Here is a 22555-nt window from a genome sequence, read left to right as displayed (position 1 = left end):
TTGGGCTATCTGATCTTGTTAAATTTGTGTACAGGATTAGAGAACTGTGAATGTGTTAGTATAGTACTAGCTAGATGGCTCTTCTCTGGAAAGATAAGTCAGTTTTGGCTCCGATGTGGTTTATCTTCTGAGCTGTTTATAGATTCCAGAATAAGCAAGAAATGTTACATTTGCCTTTCTTCTGACTTTGACTCCTGACTCACTCCCAGCCTGTCACTTTTTACTACTAGATTGACAGGAAAAGCAACTCTAGAACTGTTTCAGGAAAGAAAAAGATCATTGCCATAATGAAATGCCACTGAGGTTTTTCTTTTACCTATGTATGAGTCGTTCCATGCTCCTCTGGCTGTTACCTAGTCAGTAACTTTCTTGGCCTTGCTGTGATTCAGCAAGCCTGTGTAATTCCTGGGCATTGTGTCTAACTGTTGGGAGCTTATTTGAAGCTTCTAGAAGGCCCTTCTCTGCTTCTGTTTGCCACCTGAGGAAGTGTTGCCAATCTGATCTGGTTATTGTGGCACTGCAGCCTTGTACAGAAGCAGCTAGCAGTCAGCCACACTGACTTCAGGAACCTAGCCTGGCTTAGAATGGCTTCTGTGCGTGGATCGCTGAAACTGAAGTAATTGTAATCATTAAACAGAAGAAGTTGCTACTGTCACTCTTCTTCAAAATGCTTCCGTCTTTTGTTATATATTTCTGCTATGGAGACTGTCAGAACAGGGATTGTTCAAGATGTAGGCTGTTTTTCCTCCTGTGTGCTATAAGAGGGCAGCCTGGGATAGGAGGTTTGGAAAGTGCTGGAGCCCTGGTTTATCTAATGGCAAGGTCCCATTTCACATGTTAGAGTTCCTTCCTTTGAGAAATGGTGTTCTAGGGCTGGAGAGATGGCTCAGCAGTTAAGAGCACTGACTACTCTTCCAGAGGACCCGGGTTCAATTTTCAACACACACACAAGGATCTCACAACTGTTTGTAACTTCAGTTTCAGATCTCACTCACACAGACATACATGAAAGCTTAAAACGCTGGTTGATGCATATAAAAGTTGGATAATTTTTAGAGAGAGAAATGGTGTTCTAAATAATACTAGTTTCATTTATACAGTAGTGCTGGCCTCTAATTCAACAACAGAGACCCTCCTGCCTCTCCCTTCAGAGTGCTGGGATTAAAGGTGTGCACCATCACCACCTGGCCTTTTTTCCCCCTCATTGTCTATATAGCATTCTACCTGCATGTATGCCTGCACGCCAGAAGAGGGCAACAGATCCCACTATAGATGGTTGTGAACTACCACGTTGTTGCTGGAAATTGAACTCAGGACCTATGGAAGAGCAATCTCTGAGCCATCTCTCCAGCCCCTAAGCTGATGCTTTTGTCTTTGTGCTTTGTCAAGATGTTCTATTACTCAACACTGTTGTTGTAATGTCCACATTATTGCCTTAGAGTTCGTTAGGTACCCAGTGGTACTCTTAGATTTGTGCCTGTGGCAGTTTTGGAATAGAATGGGTGCAGGGCAGCAAAGTGTGCATTACAGAGAAGAGAGCGCTAGCACTGATGCCAATTCTCTTTCCTCGAAGCATGATGACCGGGAAGGTGAAGGCAGTGACAAGTGGATGAGCCGAGGCCGTGGCCGTGGAGCCTTCCCCCGGGGTCGGGGCCGGTTCATGTTCCGGAAATCCAGTACCAGTCCCAAGTGGGCCCACGACAAGTTCAGTGGAGAGGAAGGAGAAATTGAAGATGATGAGAGTGGGACAGAGAACCGAGAAGAGAAGGACAGTCTACAGCCCACAGCTGAGTAAGGGCCACTCTTGATGGAGCCCTTCCTTGCCCAGGGGAGAAAGGCACTGGGAGAGGCTGGTGGAGCTCAACAGGGAGCCTCAAGAAGATCCTGCAAATCCCACCCCACAACCCACCAGCTACACGGAACCCACAGCAGCAGAGTACACATCCCTGGTGCTGTCCCACTGCACAGAGGACACTGGCCACAGAGCCTGGGATCAGGCCCATGTTTTGAGCAGACCATAACACACTGGGCTCCCGCTGTTTGTTGTTTGTTGTTGGTGTGGGGTGGGGGCAGGGTAGGGAGAATGATGCTGATGCTTGGATTTTTTTTTTTTTCCCCCTCTTTTTTTTTTCTTTTTCCCCCCTATGAGAAACCAAGTTTTCTTCATTTGGAGCTAAGAGAATGAACTTGGTTTTCAACCTTTTCCTGTCCTGATTTTAAAAAAAAAAAAAAAAACCGTATATTTTTCTTTGCTTTTTTTCTTCTCCTTTTTAATGGATATGTAGTAATATTAGCAGAAAGATTTAATTTGGGCAACTTTGATTCTTAAAAGAAAGCATGTGAATAAACATTGAAGTGTTCGCCTCAGTTTGGGACCAAACTGCTTGGATCTTTGTAAAAACCGGTTTTGTATGTCACGGAGGAGTTTAAGGCCTTTCTGACCACCTTGTGTTCCCCTTTCTGCACAGCCATGTGTCACATGGAGTTGCTCCCAGCCTCCCCATGCTGCACCCTGCTCTTGTCTGATTTCTCCTGGGCTGGCCTTCTCATTTTCCACCAGCAGCTCCGGTATCCTAAACTTTATAGTCCTGCTGGTCCTCAGCAGAAGGAATGGAAACTGGAGGGCAGTTTCTGGTCTGTTTTCTAAGAGACTTCTGAATTCTATTATCTTTACAAATAGAAGATGAGAAAATAATTTTTCAATATTTTTTATTGATCTTTTTATAAAATGAAAAGAAACTCCTATGATCGATTAAGGATGGTGGTTATGGCTGGGTGGTTTCTGGGGTTGTGGGTTTGTGTTTTCTTTAACCTTACGTTTTGAGTTGAAACATTTTCAGATGTTTGGGGGGGCATTCTCATAAAAGGGTCCTTGTGCTTGCCTTCCAGGGAGGGGGTCCCGAGCAGGTGAACCGCGACGACATTTGTTGCATATATCCTATGCCGACTACACCTTCCTCATCCCCTAGCCTTTGCTCTTGGGTTGTTGCTACTTCATCTTACTTTGCTAATTTCTATAGTTAAGTTGGTTTTACTTGAATGATTCATGTTTAGGGAAGAAGAAAAAAAAAAACACCCTTAAGTTTTTGTTTCAACTCCTCCTGCAAATAAAAACAATAAAAGAAGTGACAGATGTAAATGGACTGTGTTCGCTGTCCTCCTCACCCTGGGGTGGTAGGTACCTCCCACAGAAGTTTCAGGAAACCTACACACAGCTGTGCTCTTCCTTCTCTGGGAAGAGGTACCTCTTGTTCTCAGTGGAGTCCCTGCAGTCTCTGCTTTTAATATCCCAGTACCAGCTATAGTGCAATGAGCAAGGACTTTGGTGTCCTTCGTGGTGAGGCAGGGGTCAAGGCTGCAGTCAAGCAGCTTGGCCTTCACAGCATGTAGATTATTTATGGTCTAACCAAGCCCAGCTGGTAGCCTAGTGGTGGGTGGCCCCTAACCTTCAGACTCTTGCCAGCCCTGGGCTTGAATAGGCTTACTAAGGTTCTTCCTGCCTTCGCTCAAGGAGAATCTGTAATAACTCAGAAACCCAACCAGGCCCTCAAATGAATCAAAGCTCCCACCAGTGGGGTTTTGAAGCTGAGAATACACCAGTAGTCCACAGCTTTTCAGAGATAAGAGCCACCACTTTCTCCTGGGGTTCTTTCTCTGGAATGGCCCCGCCCTGGTATGTACCTCTCTCCACCTTCCCCTGCAGCTAAGAACTTGGCGAGCCAGTAGAGGGTGGGCCAGGAAATATATAAAAGACGGCAAGTCTGGTCTAGGTTGGGAGACTTAGCCAAAGTAAAGTTTAGTAGTCTCAGAAGAGCACTTGGAGGAGCTGTTACCCTAGCACTGAGTTGAGACCCTAGATGAAGACTTGTCCTGGAATTGGGGCTCAACCTGCTGAGCCAGGCCGCCCACTCCTAGCACCTGGATCCTGACCTATGACTTGAGTCCCCGCCTCATCCAGTCTACAACCCAGCTACCCCGGCCCGCCCACCGCTCTCCCAATACTCAACCATCAGCCGGACCGCCAGGCTGTGCAGGGGTCCTCAGAAGTTATGGGTATGTGTGCGGACCTCGGGGTGGCTCTTCTGGATGCCAGGGACGTCCCTCCAGCCTTTCTTAGCCTGCCCTCTGCCTGCAGAGGTCCTGGCCCTGGCCAGATATCGTGCGCAGACGGAGGACGAACTGAGCCTGGCGCCGGGGGACGTGGTCCGGGAGGTTTGTGCCGGGGAAGCCCAGGGCTGGCTACATGGGGATCTACGGGGCCGCCGCGGTCTCTTTCCCAAGAACCTGGTGCAGGTGAGACCTGGTACGGGTGAGACCGTGTGGGGAACAGGCCCGGCCCGTTTTGGGCCTTCTGTTGAGTACCGCCCCTGTGCGATCTTCCCAGGAGATTCCTGAGGCCCTGTGGGGCGTCACTGAGCCCAGACCGCGCTGTGCGCGCCGCCGCGGTGAGTCGGGCTCTGAGCTGGTTGGGGGAGCGTGACGACGGTGGGAGGGACCGCGACACTATGTGCAGCTCCCTGATTGGCTCCAAGTACAATGCTCCGCTAGAGGGCGGGGCTTGAGGCTATTAAAGGGCGTGCTTGGGGCCCCGCCCCTTCCCTAGTATTGTGGACAGGGCCACCTGCTCGAGCTGCTCCCCTGCTTGTCTGGCCTAGGTCACCCGGTCAACTCTCAGGACCCTCAAAGATGGTGCAAAGTGAACTTCAACTACAGTCCAGAGCAGACAGACGAGCTGAAGCTTCAAACTGGGGAGATTGTGGAAGTGATAAAGGAGGTGAGGGGATACGATGATTAGAGGACCTAGAGAGATGCTAGAGCTCTTCACAGACAGACAAGAATGAAGTGAGGTGGGGACGATGGGAAGGGAGCGGCAGGGGAGGAGGTGATTCTTGGGCAGAACCGAGGGTTGACATTCCAGTGACTCTTGGTCAGAATCAGATGCACCCACATCCTTCCCCCTCCCTAGATTGAGGACGGCTGGTGGCTGGGGAAGAAGAACGGGAAGTTGGGAGCCTTCCCATCCAACTTTGTGGAATTGCTGGACAGTGGGTCCCCAAGTGAGATCGTGACCCTGTGATCCCCTGGGACCAGACTCTGCAATCTTCAGTGATCTTCCTGACCCTGTTGATCCCTTTGGCCCTCTCCCAGGACCTAGCTAAATTAGCACCTCCCTTAACTTTATTGTCCCTCTCCAGGTCTTGGGAACACAGACATGCCTTCAGTCACCCCTAATCCACCGAGGCCTCCTAAGGTAACTTGGGTCAGGGTGGGCACAGCTAGCAAGTACTTAAAATGGCTTCAGACTCCTCTTATTCTTTCTTTGTTCTGCCCGTACTAGCTGAGCAACTTGACCTATGACAGCCCTCCAGACTACCTGCGAACAGGTGAGCATCTAGCCAAAGAGCCCCTCCCACAGGGCCCGGCCACACCCTGCCTTGTGGGAGGGGAACCAAGTGTTGGAGGGGGCCACTGGCTGATGGGAGAGGCTGCACAGAAGAATGCCCTTCTCTCAGTCTCCTGCCCTGAGACCTGCAGGGTCCTGTTTGACTACCATCCTGAGGCCCCGGATGAGCTGGCACTGCACAAGGGGGACCTGGTGAAAGTCTTGAGAAAGGTGTGAGGGTTAGGGGGTGCAGAAGGGTAAGGAAGGAATGGGGCCAAGGCAAGAGGGCCGTGAGCGAGGCTCACGTTTCTACTGGCTTCTTTCTCGATCAGACAACAGAAGATAAGGGCTGGTGGGAAGGAGAGTGCCGAGGCAGGAGGGGAGTGTTCCCAGACAACTTTGTGCTCCCCCCACCCCCGGTGAGTATCAGACCAGCCCCTGGGAGGGCAAGGGTAAGCAGGTGCCTGAGGATGAGGCCAGCCTGGACTACAGAGCATGTTCAGGGTAGCCAGGACCACACAGAGAAACCCTGACTCAAGTAATAGGAAAAAGAAAAGTCGGAGTGCATGGCATTGGCCAGATCACTACGTAAAGGGACACAGAACTCTCTAAAAACACCCAGGGATAAGCCGAGAGGATGTGGCTCAGGCTTAAAGTATTTGTTCCGATCACTAGAACCCGTGTAAATGGCAAGTGGGCATGGCGGTCCCTCTGTGTTTCCAGCCTCGGGAAGGTAGAGAGACAGAACCAACCATATTGTTGAGCTCTGTGTTTGATTGAGAAACTCTACCTTAATGAATTAGGTAGAGCCAGGCCACAGTGGTGGGGACACACCTTTAATCCCAGCATTTTACAGACACACACACATACACACAGCAAAACAAAACAAAAAAACCTAACAGGCATTATGGGATTCCTTGAACCCAGCTAGACCTAGAAGTTTTAGGATTTCTCCTTGGATTCTCATATATTTTTTTCCTCCAGATCAGGAAGCTGATCCCACGAAAAATTATATCTCGGGATATATCAGGTGAGTGCCTGGGAGCATGGGGTTGAGGGCTGTTCTATGGGAGATCCACCCATTTCTAGTTGTCCATTTGTAGTTCCCTACTGGCTCAATACACCATAGAAACATCCTCCCCAGAAGAGGGAGGGGAAGGATCCAGGCCCTTGTAAGAACTGTGAATCCTGTGTGAGTCGGGTTGTGTTTGTACGCTAATGTTTCTGCGTGGTTCTTAACATGATGACTAACTATCACATAGCCCTGTGTGGTGTCTATTGGTGGTGGTGTTAAGGATCAAACCCAGAGCTTTGCACAAACTCCCAAGTGTTCTACCATTGAGCTATAACACAACCCTAGATCTATGCTTAAAAGACTTTATCGTTAAAGATAAATTCTGGAGGGCAGAGATGTCTCAGTGAGTAAACTGCTTGCTCTTGAGATTAAAGGCAGCTATAGAGAGAGACACAAGATGGGGAGAAAGAGACATTACCCAAATGCCTACAAGATATGGGATGTGGCCCCCTCATAGAGACATGGAAATGACTTTCAAAGCCTCAAGAGAAGCAGGGAATTTTAGCCTTTCAACAGGAAGCTATCATTCCTAACTCTGAGAGGATATAAGAAAATGTTGGCTAGGTGGTGATGGCTCACTCCTTTAATCCCAGCACTCAGGAGGCAGAGGCAGGTGGATCTCTGAGTTCAAGACTAGCCTTGTCTACAAAGTGAGTTCCAGGACAGGCTCCAAAGCTACACAAAGAAACCCTGTCTCCAAAAACAAGCAAACAAACAAACAAAAATCACAAATAATAAAAAAGTAAATAGTAAAAAAGAAGGGCAGGAATGTCATAGTCAATTTCTGCTGAGGGGGTAGTTCTGGGTCCATCAAAGAGGGGTCCATTGCTCATGTAGCTGCATGTAGAATGGGCTGGCCTCGAACTCACAGAGATCCTGCCTGCCTCTGCCCCCTTAGTGCTGGGATTAAAGGCGTGTGCCACCAACTTTTGGAGGTCACCTGAACTGCATATAGGATCTCTGTAACTGCTGACAGAAGGTCGATGAGGGAAGCAGCAGTTAGAATACCTCAGAAGAGGGTCCATCCTAGGGGCCATGGTAAAACTTAACAGTTGGCACAAGAACACAAGTTAGGAGGACCAGTAAGGGACAAAGTTACTACACTGGGCGGTAGTGGCTCACAGACATCTATAATGAGATCTGGTGCCCTCTTCTGGCATGCAGGTGTACATGCAGGCAGGAAACTATACATAAAAAATAAATAAACCATTTTTATTTTTAAAAAAAATTAATAAATATTTTTTAAAAATTAAAGAACCCGGCAGTGGTGGCACACACCTTTAATCCTAGCCCTTGGGAGGCAGAGGTAGGAGGATCTCTGTGAGTTTAAGGCCAGCCTGGTCTACAAAGCAAGTTTCAGGACAGCCAGGACAGAGAAACCCTGCCTCGGGAAAGAAAAAAAAAAAGCTCCTCGAAACCTGTGCTGTCTGTCACTTTTGCTTGCATTCTTAAGTGCCTTTGGAGGTTGAGACAGTTGCTGCAAGTTTGACGTCGACCCAGTCTACATAGCTAGACTACAGGGCAATACTCTCCCTATCCAGAACCTCCCCTTCTCCCCCTCCCTCCCAAATATTAAGATTACAGGTACATGCCAACGTGCCTGATTGCAAATGGATGCTTTCCTCTTGCCCTCCTGCAGTATGTTTTCTCTGTCTCATTCTTTTTCTACCTAGGGTTGGTTTCGTTTATACTGAGGAACTGAACTCAGGACCTCTTGGCTGTTACATAACTACTCTGTCTATCAAGCCTGTATACTTAGGGATTTTATTGAAAATTGGCCCTGAATTTTCCCAAATTGTCTGTCTGAATCTTTTGAAAGGATTCTATGTTTTCCCACTAATTTACCGATTCTATGAATGAGATCGGTGTACGCATGTGTTTGTGTGTGATGCGGGTGCATGTGTGCCGTGGCGTGCGTGTGGAGGCTTGGATGGCAGTCCTCATCGTCAGTCTTGTTTGAGATCACATCACTCATTCTTCGAGGTCCTTTCTCCACCTTCCATCTTGATGTAGGAGTGCTGCTTTTTTTTTTTTTTTTTTTTTTTTTAACTTTCATTTATTCTTTTGTTTTGATTTTGTTTTTCAGGACAGGGTTTCTCTGTGTAGCTTTGGAGCCCCTCCTGGCACTTGCTCTGTAGATCAGGCGGGCCTTGAACTCAGGGAGACTATACCCCCCCCACACCCCCGCCTCAAAGGCATGTGCCACCACTGCCCGGCATAACTTTTATTTATTCTTTATTTGTGTTTGTATGTGTGTTTGCACGTGATATGGATGCTGGGAATTGAACCTAGGTCCTCTGCAAGAGCAGTAAGTACTCCTAACCACTAAGTTGTCTCTCCAGCCCCTAAGTCCTGGAGTTATGGATGCATTTGTGGGAGTTCTGGGTATCCAAATTCGGTCCTCACACTTGCATGGCAAGTGCTTTACCCACTAATCGTATCCCTAGTCCTCACGGATACAGGTGTGTGCCTGCATGTGCTTGTGTTCTCATGTGGTGTGTGCATTCGGAGATGAGGATGTACTCACCTATTTGTGCACATGTAGAGGCCAGAGGGTATCTTCTGCTGTCATTCTTTTTTTTCTTTTTGAGCAGAATAAACACAGTTTTATTAGTATTTATTAAGAAAAAGTGAGGAAAGAACTCAGGAGAATGGAAAAGGTATCATGGGAAGTACCCACCACCCTTGTTTTTGAGGGCAAGGTCTCTAGCACTTGGAGTTTGACAATTATGCTAGATTGACTAAGCAGTGAAGCCCAGGGATCCTGTCTCCACCTCCCAGCTCTGGGATCCCAAGTATGCACCACAATGCTTCAGCTTTTTATGTAGGCTGGGGATTTACAGCAGATCCTCATGCTTGCATAGCTGGCAAGCACATTGCTGGCTGGCTCTTTCTGTTGCTCTCCAACCTTTCTTCTTTCTCTTTTAAAACTTGTTATTTTGAAGCCAGGCAGTGTTGGCACACACCTTTAATCACAACACTCAGGAGGCAGAGGCAGGCAGATCTCTGAGTTTCAGATCAGCCTGGTCTACAGAGTGAATTCCAGGACAGCCAGAGCTATACAAAGAAACTCTGTATTGAAAAAAAAAGGCTAAGTTTTTATGTGTGTGGGTGTTTTGCCTGCATGCATGTCTGTGCAATACACATGTGCCCGGTGTCTGTGTAGGCTAGATGTGTAACTCTGGAACCAGAGTTACAGATGATTGTGAGCCTCCATGTAGATTCTGGTTATGGAACCCTGGTCCTCTGCAATGCAATGGCAGCCGGTGCTCCTAATCACTTAGTCATACCTCCAGCCCCACCACACTTTTATTTCAGTGCTGGAGGCCCAGGACTTTGTGCATGCTAGTCAAGTGCTCTGACATTGTGCTAGTCCTTGGCTTTTTGAGACAGGGTGTTACTACTTAGTCCAGGCTAACCTTGAACTCATGGCCCTCCTACCTCCTCCCAGCAAGTGTATGAAGAATCTCAGATTCTCTATCCTCACATCATTAGAACCGTGCTGGTGAACAGCAGGGTGTCTTGTGGTTTCTGGGACTTAATGATGTTGAGAAGCCTTTGTTTTGTTTTGTTTTGTTTTTGAGACTGGGTTTCTCTGTGTTGCCCTGGTTGCCCTGGAACTAGCTCTGTAGACCAGGGTGGCCCCCAAACTCACCCCCTGCCTCTGCCTCTCGAGTGCTGGGACTAAAGGTGTGTGCTGCCACCACCCAGCTTTTTGTGTGTTTACTGGCTCTGTGGGAACTTTCCAGTTGGGTTGTGTTCTTTACTATTGAGTTACAGGAGTTCTTTATGTTCTAGATGAAAGGCTAAACCTGGAGCTATAGCAGTGTGATAGAACACTTGTCTAGCAAGCATGAGGCAGGCCCTAGCCTCAACCCCTAGTACACTGAAAATGATGATGATAATGATAATAGTGATAAATAAAATAAGTATCATTTTGTAATTTTTTCCCCCTAACTTCATTTCATTGTCATTTTTTTTTTTTTAATGTGTGTGGGTATTTTGCCTGTCCACCACATGCATGCAGTACCTACAAAGGCCAGAAGAGGGCATTGGAGCCCCTGGAACTGGGGTTACAGATAGCTGTGCGCCACCCTGTAGAGACTGGGAATTGAAGCCCTGACCTTGGGAAGAGCAGCAGCCACAGCTCTTACCTGCTGGGCTATCTCTTCAGCCCCAGTCATCTCATCCTTTGATGAACAGAGCTTTACAGAGCTTTGTGTTTCGATGAAGTACCATTCATCTACTCTTGGGTTGGTTGTGTTTTTGGCGGGTGGGGGTAGGGTGGGAGGGGGATGGGGGTGAGTGAGCTGCCTTCAGTAGAGCTGCTGCTGCTGCTCCGCGGAGCCATCAAACCCACACCTGAAGCCTTCCCCACCCTGCACTGGAGACCCATTCTGTGGACCATGCTTGGGGACGGACACTATCCTATCAAGCACAGACTCCTCTCACATTACCTCGCTGCCCTGGACAGTGTCTGTGGCACAGATACACTCATCTTGTTCTCTGCCCCCCCCCCCCTTCTCCCCAGGCAGGGTTTCTCTGTTAATAGCCCTGGCTGTTCTGGAACTCACTCTACTGTAGGTCAGGCTGACCCTAAACTCATGAGATCCACCTGCCTCTGCCTCCCGAGTGAGTGCTGGGATTAAAGGCGTGCACCACCACCTGGCTTCCTGGCTTCTCTGCTCATCTTAGCTGCCTTTCTGGGTGAGAACTTAGGCATTGCCTCTCTGAGAACATTGGTCTGAATCATATCCCCCACCCCACTCCACTTCTCATTTAGAAATTCTCTCTCTCTCTCTAGCTTTTGACTCTGTTGCTGAACTTGTGCTGTAAACCCTGTCTGTACACATGTGGGCCAAGGGCTTGCGTTGGGTATCTTTCCACATCTGTAGTCATGCAGTTTTCTGTTTGCTTTTCATAGCCAGGTCTTCCTGATAATACTTCTATTGCTTATATAGCCTTCGTTTCCAATATTTCTTAACCTACACAAGTCATGCCCTTAGCTGATGATTCTGGTGTGTGAGATCAGTAGGGTCTGCTGACCGCTCATTGTGCTCTGCCTTTGTGTGTGTGTTTTACCTTTATGAGCTCGTGACTTGATCTTAGCTGTGGGAACCTTGCAGGCCTTCCAGAGGACTTCTAGGAGGATTTGATTTTGTTTCTGCCAGCAGCTAGGAGACACCAATTCCCATTTGGCCTTCCCAAGGAAAGGTGACATGGGGTGACCGAGCTTTAGGCCTGTTGGTAAGCTAAGGGGGCAGGGCTTGGGACCCTGCTTCACCTCACAGGCCCCAAGCTCAGGGGCCAGAGCAGAGTCACCCACTTTACCACCTGTTGACATGGAAAGCCCCAATGTATTGTGGGTAACACTGTTCCTGAGTAGGGAGTCCAGTGTAGCATAAGAGAAGGCTGGCTGAGAGATAGCAAGGAAGGATCTTAGTACTTATTTTCTCTCTGCTCTTGTCTGCGGATTTGAAGTTTCCTGCTCTGACTTCCTCAAAGTAATAAACTGTGACCAGGAATTGGGACCTAGACAAACCCTTCCTCCTTGTGTTGCATTTATCAAGGCCTCTGTCACAGCAACAGAAATGAAACTAGGGTGCACTTTCTGGCCTCAGTTCTCTGTTGTCTGCTGGGTTTATTTGTTGTGACAGGGTTTCTCTGTGTATCCCAGGCTGTCCTAGAATTCAGGCTGTAGACCAGGTTGGCCTTGAACTCACAGAGATCCACCTGCCTCTGCCTTCCAAGTGCTAGGAATAAAGGCCAACTCCTGCCTGGCTCTATTTGTGTACTTCTCTTGCTTTTAATTGTTTATGTGTGTGAATGTTTTGTTCGCATGCATGTCTGTGCACTGCATTTGTTCCTGATACCAGCAGAGGGTGTTAGATCCCCTAGAACTGGAATTACAGATGGCTGTATTTCTGTCATGTGGGTGCTAGGAATTGAACCCAAGTCCTCTGGAAGAGCTACCTGCTGGGCCATCTCTTCAGATCCTTTCCTATCCTCTTTTAAATCCCTTTTAAAGTGTCAGAAAACTATCCTCAGGAGAATATGATTGCTCTCTAGTAGGAGGGGCCTACAGAAATCCTGGTGCCTGCCAGTAATCCCAGCCTCCAGGAGGTGGAGGTAGTTAGATTGCTGATAGTTCAAGGCCTGCTTATTAGTCAGATAATAAGCAGCAGAGTTTAGGATTAACTATACTGAGTTCTGTCTGCTAAGCACATATGTATTGAGTCACTCAAGCCTCAGCATAGCCCTTCAAGGTATATACTGTTATCCATGTCTGGAAGATGCGGACAGTGGGGTACAGGGTTCACTTGTGCAACTTCCTACACCACTAGCAAGAAATAAAGCTGACAGTAAAGCCTGCACTTATTGTAACAAGCTGTCATGGACTTAAGTCAGTGTGTGTACCAGTGTACCATGTGTTAGAATGGCTTTGTCTGCTGATATGGATGCCACTGTGTATGGTGGCCTTCAGGGCTCCCTCCAGTGTCACTGTCACCTTCATGTGGCCTGCTGTGACCATTTTGTTTGGATTTTTTTTTTTTTTTTTTTTTTTTTTTTTGAGTCAGGGTTTCTCTGTGTAACAGCCCTTGGCCGTCCTGCTGGAACTCACTATATAGACTAGGCTGGCCTGCTACTCACAGAGACCCACTTTCCTGTGCCTCCCAGATACTCACATGATAGGAGAGAAATGATTCCCCTAACTGGTCCTCTGCCTTACACACCTGGGCTAATGCACACATATGCCTCTAAGCACACATAGATATTTAGAAGGTTACTTAAAAATTGAAAATTGTGCTGGGCAGTGGTGGTGAACGTCATTAATCCCTGCACTTAGGAGGTGGAGGCAGGTGGATCTCAGTGAGTTTCAAGGCCAGTTTGGTCTACAAATTGAGTTCCAGGACAACCAGGGCTATTACACAGAGAAATAGTCCCCCCAAAAACAAACAAACATCAGAGTTCTTCATTGCCTTACGCATGCCGCTGAGTAAGGGGGGGGGCGGGGACAGTAAAAGGAAGGAAGCTGGGACTTATATCCAGATGTCATGCTGTAGGTATTGGTGGCGCTCCAAAATGAACTGTTTTGGGACTCGGTCCCTGTACTATCTAGTCATCCTGTGACCTTGTGAGAGGGCAGCTGGGCATGACAGAGTTCACAATGTGGCAGAGATGTAGGAGTCATTGGCTTACTGATGATGATTAAGCCCTTAAGACTGGGTGAGATCACTTAAAAGCTGGGATAGCAACAGAAGCTAAAGTGAGATTAGGAAGGGGAAATTAAAGCTGGATATAGTGTCACACGCCTTTAATACCAGCACTCGGGAGGCAGAGGCAGATCTCTGTGAATTTTGGGCCATCCTGATCTGCATCATGAGTTCCAGGACAGCCAGAGCTACAAAGTAAGACCCTGTCTTGGGAAAAAAAAAAAAAGGGAGTGTGTGTATTTGTTGTTGTTGTTGTTGGGGTCCAAAAAGAAATGAGGACTGAAGAGAATTTGTTATGGACACCAAGCAAGGGACAGGTCTTCAAGGAGTGGAGGACTGGAGATGGCTCAGTGGATAAGAGCACCAGCTCCTCTTCCAGAGGTCCTGAGTTCAATTCCAAGCAACCATATGGTGGCTCACACCCATCTATAGTGGGATCTGATGTCCTCTGGCATAAAGGCAAACATGCAGATAGAGCACTCATATACAAAAAATAATAAAAAAAAAAAAATGGCAGAATAGGGAGCTATTTCCCCCACAAAGCCTTCCTGATGCCTATCTGCTATTGTGTTCCTTTGGGGTGCTTCTCAGCTCCCCAAGCCCTTCTAAAGTCAGATGGAATTCACACTCCTCTCCTTCCAGCTCCTGTTAAGGAATCAAAAAAGCTGATGCCCAAAACATCCCTACCCTCTGTCAAGAGGCCAGCAGCTACCTCTGTACCTAGCAAAGCCAAGTAAGGGAGAGAGGGGTGTTGGGGGGATGGAGAAGTACTGGGGAGAAAGTAGGGGTACGATGGGGAGGGGGGAGGTACAGAGGAGACAGCCCTTCCACCCATCTGCTGTTACTGATGGAGATGTATTCCAGGATATCTTCAACACCCAGTGGGGACAGTCAGAAACGCCCTTGCCGGGACTCTGGTAAGAGCTACCTTCCTACAGTGGAGGGGGCGGGGGTGTTGAGGGATCAAGATGAGCTTGGGTCTCTGAAGCTCTGCTCTTCATAGGCTTCAATAGCAGCTTCCTCAATGGAGGGCCCAGACAGCCTGGGAGAAAGCAAACCAGACCCCAGGCACCCCAACAGCACGCTGTATTCAGCCAGGTGAGGGGCCAGATGCATGGGAGAGGGAATTGCTGGGAGAAGGTGACCACACGTGTGCTGTGCAAGGGCAAAAGATCCCAAGGGGAACAAAGAAGCTGGGACAAGGCATCCAGCTTTCAACCGCGACCCCCCCCATCCCTGCCATCACCACAGGAGAATGAACAGAGAAGCCCGGGAAAGACCCCCTCCACAAATAAAAGCCCCACTCCAAATAAGACTCCGCTTCTAGATAAGACCCTTGGCCCAGAGAAGATCTCAGCTCCTGACAAAGTCTCCACCCCAGAGAACCCTGTTCCAGAGAAAGCCCTGGATTCTGACAAAGTTCCCACTGCAGAGAATACCACTGTGGACAAGGCTGCCACTACAGAGAGTGCCCTTTCAGTGGATGAGGCCCCTGCCCTAGTGGCCCCAACTGAGGATGAAACCGTTGACCCGAAGATGGCCCTTCACGTGGACAGTACCCCTGTACTAGTAAAGATCTTGACCCCAGAGAACATGCTTTTTGAAGAGGACCCTATTAGAGACAACACTCAGTGCCAGCATTTGCCTCAGGAAGAAACCACACAGGCTTCTGAGTCTCCTGCATCTCCAAATGACATCGAGGTGCCAAAAGAGTACTCTCCGCGGTCTAACTCTTCAGAGAGCTGGTGTTGCTCTAAAATGAAACATGGGGACGGTTCCCCAGCTCACTCCAGAGCTAAGAATGAGGCTGCCGTGGAGGAGGCCACCTTTCTGGAGGGGTTACCAGCCAAAGATGAGACAACCCTGAAAGAGCCACTCCCCAAAGAAAAGCTGCCTTCCGAAGGAGCGGGCCCCCAAAAGCAGGTGCCTCCTAAAGAGCCAGTCCCCACTCCCCAAGTACCACATGCTAACAAGCAGATTCCAAACCCTGAAGAAACCCCCACACTTCATCCCGAGGTCCCACGAGCGTCTTCCAAAAGCAAGAATGACAGCGTGGATGTAACAACGCTAAAGGAAGAGGTGGGGTCGCTAAAGAGCACGCTGGAGCTTCTGGAGTTGAAGCTGGAGTAAGTGGGCAGTAGTGCAGGGTGGGATGGGGCGGGAGATAAGGGTAAGGGTTCAATGTCTCACCGGAAACCCGGTATCCACAGGCAGAAGATGAATGATGTCTGGGAGGAGCTGAAGACTGAGAAAGAGAAGCTCCAGTCCCTAGAGGTGGGTAAAATGAGGATCCAGGGCGGGGGGGGGGGTGTGGGGGGCAGTAGCCGGTGGCTCTGGTCTCTGATGCCCTCTCTCGACTAGGTTCGGTTGACGCCGGGGACCCAGAAGTCCTTTAAGCATGCGCAAACACAGACGGAATGAGAGCGAATGAGAGCGGGCTCAGGAGGAACCTCAGCCCGACCTGCAGGGACGACCATCCTGCACTGGCCAGCCGGTCCTTGCATACAACTTTTGAGAAACTCCAAGGAAGTAAAAACTCTGAACTCTTAAGACCAGCCTGGTCCGTGTGAGGCGGGGCCAGCCAACACACCACCCTCTGCATTCCTGGCGCTCTCTCCCGGGGCACATCTGGCCAACATGTGGCTTCCATTACCATTCTCAAGGCCTATGTAAGGCTATTTTTATCCACCGGATGGTTGGGGGCAGGGTTTGTCTCCTTCGGACGCCAGCCCTGTGCTGGATGCTGGGTGGAGGGGTCCAGATCCTTCTGGATTCGGGAACCCAGCTGTGCGCTGGAGGGGTGGAGCCAGTCTTCTCTGGGCCCAGCTCCTCCCAGTTAGCTTCTTCCCTAAGGGATTCCTGTGTCCACTCACTTGGAATTATACTCAGAAGCCAACTCCTGGTTTCGCTCAGGCACTAAGTCCAATAGAATTAGCACTAAGGTCTGAGCCTTAGTGTGATTGCAGTGACGTCTCAGGGCAAGGTCATAGGGCAGGGGACTAGGTGACTTTTGTCCAAGTGTTGGATAGTAAGGAACATATTTGTGAGAAATGCCTGGAATACCTGTCTGGTGTGCAAGCACAAGAGGCGAGTCTTGGCCTGGTTCTTTGGTCTGTGAAGTGAGCACAAGCATGCATTGGATAGACCCCCCCCCTCCCCAGTGACACCCACAGCCCTGGGACTCCCCTACCAGGCCGGAGCCTGGGAGCCTGCTGAAAGTGGTAACTAAATGAGAGACTGAGTCGCTGAAACTAGCTTTCATTGGTCATTCATTATTACCAGGAGGAGCAGGTGGGACCTGGCATCCTTTTCCCACCCACACCTGCCCAGTGAAGAGTGCATAACAGGCGGCGATCCACGCCTAATAGCACCAGGAGAATTGGGGCAGAGGCAGTTCGAAGGCCCTGGGGCAACACTGGTTAGTCCCATGTCCAGTACTCTGGGCCTCGCGCTGCGGTTTGTGTGTCAATAATAGTGCATACGGCCCAGAGTGCCGGTGGCTGTGGCTCCGGGCCCGAGCGTGCCGGTACCCAGAAGGTCTGGCTGCCCAGTGCGCCAGATCTCCCGCAGGATTCGCTCTCGCTCCTCCAGTCGCTGTGCCCGCTCCAACTCTTCTGCTGAGGTGAAGACATTGACACTAAGGGGCCCGTCGGGCTCAGTGGACAGCTCCTGGCCCGGGAGCGTGTCATCAGGGCCCAGCCTCGTCATGGTGTCCTCATCCTCGTCGTCATCATCATCTTCCGGCTCTAGGGTGCTGCTGCGAGGGTCCCGGCGCGGAGCAGGGGCCCGGGGCCGCGAGCGAGGTGCGCAGGAGATGCTGATGACTAGCAGGCACAAGGTCAGCAGCAGACCGAAGCAGACGCCCAGCACGAAGTAGAGGCCGAAGCTCTCGGGGTTAGCTAGGGAGCAGGGAGCGGAGGTCACAGGGGGGGCCTGACAGGCTGGAGTCGTCCCATCTGAGAGAGATCCAGGGTCTACGCTTGGGACACAGAACGGAAGGGCAGCAGGGGACAGGAATCGGGATAGGACTGGGGATGAGCAGCTGGGTTATGATGGACGGGCTCCGTGCTCCCAGGCCTGGCCCTCACCTCGGATGTGTGCATAGGCCGCCAGGCTGTTGCTGAATAGCTCCATGTCCTTCCTTGGGGCATCCATGGTCCTGGGGCTGTCAGCCTGCGAGGTCAGCCAGGTCAGGTCCTCCAAGGCCGGAGGCACTCACTCCTCGGGCAGCTCCTCCACCCTGGGAGAGAGCATTTCCCCTCATTTGGTCGCAGATCTGGGCTCTGCTAGATAGAGTCCTTGCTTCCCCACAGACGCCCCTTCATCCCGGGGAGCTGCGGAGAAGCCGCACACGCTCCGCCCCCTCGTGGGGTCCCTAGGCGAGGCCCAGCGCACGGAAGGATGAGGCGGTGCCTCGGGGCTCCCCTGTCGCCTCCCTCCTGCACCCCTCCGCCAGCAGGGCCTGGGCCCTGCTCGCTCACCCGTCAGCGTCCCGCTGCCTGCCCCCGGCAGCTGCGACTTCCCGGTGGCTGCATACACCCGGGCCGGGCCGCCCCGTCCGCCTTCCTCGGTTCGCACTGTGGTGCGGCCGGACACGCCGATGGACCAGCCGGCGGAAAGTTTCCTCGGAGGAAAGAGGAGGGACGGGACGGGACGGGGCGGGGCGGGGCGGAGAGGCGGGAGGAAGAGCGCCTGGAGGAAGGGGAGAGGGGGCGGCCCCTGCTCCCCTACAGGAAGCCGCTGGGGAGGCCGCTCACAGGGGCCGCCCCCTCCAAAACTAACAACGCTAGTTACTAAACATCCCAAGGCCTGGGCGCAGGAAGTAACATCCCTCCCACCACAGTCGTTGCTTCTTTTAAGCCTACCCTAGACTGTGGCTACCATTAAGTCTCCAATTTGCAGATGAAGTAAACTGAGTCATAAAGATCTTGAAGAACTTTGCCATATGGCAGGACTTGAACCCACAACTCTCTGGCCAGAGGGCGCAGGCTCCTAACTACTTCCCTGTGCCTGGCTCCTCCTGTGATGAGGGCGGGTCCAAACCGGTTCATCCCTGGAGCCCTTTCGTAGACCCGTCCTCATTGGTCCTGGGAGAGAGAGAAACTCTTGAGCCCCTCCTCCCGGTGGCCTAGCTGAGTGTGTCCAGCTGCTGTGGTCACCCGAGGTTAATGATTGTAGAACTCGGCGGTGAGCCAGGCCCCAGAACACTGCAGACCCCTGCCTGCGGGGGCCCCTGCCTCTGCAAGCTCAGGGAACGTCCTAGCTGCTTTGCCCGCTGGACCTGCCCAGACTCACACGTGTGCTTCCACCTGGGCTCAAGGCTTGTACAGAAGTGTGCTGGGGGTTCTGCAGCTGGGCTTGCTTTCCTTTCTGCTTAGTCGTCTGTCCACTCCCCTTCCCCTCCCTAAGCTGGATCTGGGGTGAGGGGGAGGCCTTGGCGGGAATCTTGGGAAGGGGGAGGGAAAGAATGGGGAGAGGAAATTGCAGGCATAGCTGTAGGCGCTGCCTGAGGGCCATTAACCCCCTCCTTGTCCAAGCTGCAGGACAACCCTCCCACCACCTACGGACTCCCCCAGGCCAGCCTGGGTTCAAGTAGGGGACAAGAGGAGATGGAGAAAGGAGCGGGCTGACTCGCACCTGGGTGTATTTGTGATTGTTTAGTCTGCTTTGTGAGCAGATAGAAGCCTCTTGGCCCAAGTGTACTTACCTATTTACACATAATGTTGCTTTCAGCATTTCGGTGTGGGATGAGAACAACACTCTCACAACCCCCCCCCCCATTAGTAGATGGCTGGGCCCTCCTAAGAATGGAGATTCAGAGTAAAGAGGTTACAAGCCCTTAGGAGGCAGGCTCCCTTAAGAGGCTGAGAGGTGCTGAGGAGGCGATGGAATCCATTAATGTGATGGGAGCATCTTGGGCAGCTCTGACAAGAACACTCCAGGTAAGAGCTGAGTCCTGAGGATGCCAAGACCTGGAGGAGAGTGTCTAGGCAGGAACAAGGAGTGGGGTTCCTGGCTTGCAGAGAGCTAGTGTCCATGGCCACCAAGGAGCTTTTGCAGCAGCTCAATAGGGAGCTGGGATGCCATTTGTAAGTGAATTGGTAAGCCCCTGGGGTCCTAAGTAAGGAGCATCAGTAACAGTCTTGGAAAGACTCTTCAAATGGCTCAAGAGAGGCTTGGCCACAGCGGGGTGGAGACTGGCAGGGGTTCAGGGGAGCAGTGGTCTGGGCTTAACCCAGAGTAACAGGAGGTGGGGAAGGCTAGTGGTGTCCTAAAGGGAGTTCCTGTGTGGAGGTGGTTTTGAGTGAAGAGGAATTTAGCCTTGATCTTGGGTCTGTGCAACAGAGGAAAGTCTTGGGGGGGCATCATGTTTTTTAGTCTTTTTTTCCCCACAGGGGGCAGGAGATGAATTTTATATTTCAGATTCATGATACCCATGATACCTGGGTGTGGGTGTTAGAGAGGCAGATGTAGCCCCACCCCCAAATACCATTTCCAGCAAGGAAAAACATTTAGCATCCTGGGAATAGCTGGGACACCCAGTTCAAAAGAACAGGGAGGAGAGTCTGTCTAAAGCCTGAGCCCTGATCACTGACATTGAGGGGGTCTTCTGGAGGAGGGATCCTCAACAGCAAGCCAGCAAGGATGTGACCCTTTGGGTTATATAGGGCTAAGGACAGAGTTAAGACCAGAATGGAGCAACATTTCAATATCGTTAGTGATGCCCATGGATGGGCTCATCCCTACTCCAAGGCATGTGTGTGACTGGCTAGTTGGACACATACAGGATAACTAGTGTTGGGAATGTGTTGAAAACCATGGTCTGCCAACCGCATAACTGTTGGTACATGCTGCAGCTTAGCTTGTACACCGGTGTGTATGGAGGAGTCGTTTGTGTGGTGCACACCTGTTCTCTGAGGGTTCACAGGAAGATGATGTGAGATTTGAGATAGGCTCCTGCAAACCGATCTGCATCACTGTGCTTAGCAGATCTGTCTCTGCCTGTAGGCAAATGTGTGTTCTTATCTAGGTGTGACTCAGCCTTGGGGAGACAGAGACTATGCTGAAATAAGTAAGTGTTGAGATGGTTGCTGGACCCTGCAGAGGGAAGCACACTAAGAGAATGCTACTATCTATGAGCAGTTCCTTGTGGTTAAACATGAGAAGTGACACTGTGGCCTGATAGACTCTGAAAAGTAGAAAGCTATTAAAAGTTCTGGAGAAGGGACCTTAAAGCCTGTGGCTGTAATGGCTGTCCACAGTGGCCAGCTGCCTGCCTCTGGAGCCCTAATTCTGTTGGGCCCTTTGTTTCTTCCCTGTGGCTGGAATATCTCATGTCTGCCCATCTAGCATCCTGCCCACTCACCTGTAGACTCTATTTGACCAGGATTCTTCTGCTTGCCTGGCCATTTGTCCCCTGGCTGGGCCATCTCTGCCCTCCCATCTGCTTGTGAGATCAGAGATTTGTATCTTGGAAGGCCCAGACAGGAAACAGGAAAGGCAGGTCTTGGCAGGTTAGGGGGCTGAGGAATCCGGACTGGAAGAGGCCTCGGGAGTCTGTCCCTGCCCATTTCGGCCCTGGCTGCTGTGCTGTGCACCACACTTAGGCTTCCCCCACCCAAAGAGCAGGGTCTTAGAGAGGTGGGAAAAGGAGGCTTGCTCAGGGCCTCCTGCAGCTTGTCAAGTTTCTTAGTGTCCCCTTACCCCCAGCACCTAGTCCACTGGCTCGGTAGGGATTCTGGGAAAAAGTTTACTCAGGGTAGGGAAATGGTAATAGATATGAAATGTCCTCTGTCTCTGACATTCCCTGTGCAGTAATGTGGCTTCTATTTGACAGAGGAGGAAGACAAGGCTTAGAGATATGTGGAGGTCCACATAGGTACTGGTAGTGGGGCCCAGCGGCTTTGAACTTGTATGGAGACAGAGCACCTTTCTGGGTGCTTCCTATTGTGCTGTTCATGCTCTGAAAGTGAACCTGGTGCACCACCCATCTTGTCCTATGGTGGCTGGAGAGCTGGCTCAGTGTTAAGAACACTGGCTGCTCTTCTAGAGGACCCAAGTTCAATTCCTAATACCTACATGGCAGCTCACGGCCAAGGGATCCAACACCCTCATATGGGCAAAACTAATAGACATGAAAAAATGAGTAATTTTAAAATGTACAGTGGCGATTGTTAAGAAAGTGAGTCGTGTGTTGCTGGGACGCTGCTGTAGGGGTGACTGAACAATATAAAGTACAAATTCCCTCCACTTTGTCCAGCAGTTAAGATTCCCAGGAAATAGCCAAGCATGGTATGGTGGCCCATTATCCCGGCACTCCGGATCTAGAGGCAGGCAGATCTCTGTGAGTTCGAGGCCAGCCAAGTCTACAAAGTGAGGTCCAGGACAGCTAGGACTGTTACACAAAGAAAAAGCCTGTCTCAAAAAAATACAAACAAGATTCCCCGTTCTCTCTGTGTAGACCCAAAGATTTTCCTGCTACCATTTATGGGTCCTGACATTTCAGTAGGGGAGGACTGATCAGTAATTGAGCATAGGGGAACCAGGTAGACTGGACATGGGGTGAAGGCTTTGAGCAAGCTCCATGGGTGGTGGGGGAAGAACACAGCAAGAGAAGCCAGCAGAAGGTCAGGCTCCAAAGCTACACAAAGAAAGCCTGTCTCGAAAAGCAAAAAAGACTTGAGTACTTAGAGATAAACAGGAAAAAACAGTTAAGGTTTGTGATATGTTTGTGTGTGCAGCAGAAAGGGGGTCAGTTGCACTGGCTAGGTTTTTGTTGACACAGCTGAGTGGTTTGAGAAGTAGAAACCTCAACTGAGAAATGCCTCCATCAGACTGGCCCGTAGGCAAGCCAGTGGGGCTTGTTTTTTATCGATGATCATG

At 50.5% G+C, this 22555-nt stretch overlaps 4 protein-coding genes across 6 annotated transcripts in view; 2 read left to right on the top strand and 2 right to left on the bottom strand.

The window, feature by feature from the left end:
- Thrap3 (thyroid hormone receptor associated protein 3) overlaps positions 1 to 3139 on the top strand; it is a 39097-nt gene extending 35958 nt beyond the window's left edge. For all 3 annotated transcript variants that reach the window (XM_051188774.1, XM_051188775.1, XM_051188773.1), the window contains one exon: positions 1574 to 3139. In XM_051188774.1, coding sequence (XP_051044731.1) covers positions 1574 to 1795 — 222 coding nt within the window. In that variant the 3' untranslated portion in view covers positions 1796 to 3139. The remainder of the gene's footprint in view (positions 1 to 1573) is intronic.
- Positions 3140 to 3643: 504 nt separating this feature from the next.
- Positions 3644 to 16222, top strand: Sh3d21 (SH3 domain containing 21). The gene is made up of 16 exons (XM_051188772.1): positions 3644 to 4053; positions 4136 to 4293; positions 4385 to 4445; positions 4656 to 4774; positions 4967 to 5057; positions 5196 to 5251; positions 5339 to 5384; positions 5514 to 5614; positions 5716 to 5802; positions 6368 to 6413; positions 14315 to 14405; positions 14537 to 14589; positions 14676 to 14770; positions 14924 to 15798; positions 15883 to 15946; positions 16034 to 16222. The coding sequence occupies exons 1-16, from the start codon at positions 4050 to 4052 to the stop codon at positions 16091 to 16093; spliced, it is 2007 nt and encodes a 668-aa protein (XP_051044729.1). The 5' UTR covers positions 3644 to 4049; the 3' UTR covers positions 16094 to 16222.
- Positions 16223 to 16914: 692 nt separating this feature from the next.
- Eva1b (eva-1 homolog B) lies at positions 16915 to 18323 on the bottom strand. The gene is made up of 3 exons (XM_051188771.1): positions 18154 to 18323; positions 17761 to 17912; positions 16915 to 17571 (listed from the first exon to the last, which is right to left on the bottom strand). Exons 2-3 carry the CDS (start codon positions 17825 to 17827, stop codon positions 17138 to 17140), a joined length of 501 nt encoding a protein of 166 aa, XP_051044728.1. The 5' UTR covers positions 17828 to 17912; positions 18154 to 18323; the 3' UTR covers positions 16915 to 17137.
- On the bottom strand, positions 17933 to 21102 carry LOC127225085 (cuticle collagen 2C-like). Its single transcript, XM_051188345.1, has 2 exons — positions 21039 to 21102; positions 17933 to 18399 (listed from the first exon to the last, which is right to left on the bottom strand). Exons 1-2 carry the CDS (start codon positions 21100 to 21102, stop codon positions 17933 to 17935), a joined length of 531 nt encoding a protein of 176 aa, XP_051044302.1.
- Positions 21103 to 22555: the final 1453 nt, after the last annotated feature.

This window comes from Phodopus roborovskii, unplaced genomic scaffold (assembly GCF_943737965.1).
Source record: "Phodopus roborovskii unplaced genomic scaffold, PHOROB, whole genome shotgun sequence".
Lineage (NCBI taxonomy): Eukaryota > Metazoa > Chordata > Mammalia > Rodentia > Cricetidae > Phodopus > Phodopus roborovskii.
The sequence above is the reverse complement of the archived record's forward strand: the minus strand, read 5'-3'. Positions and strand labels throughout refer to the sequence as shown.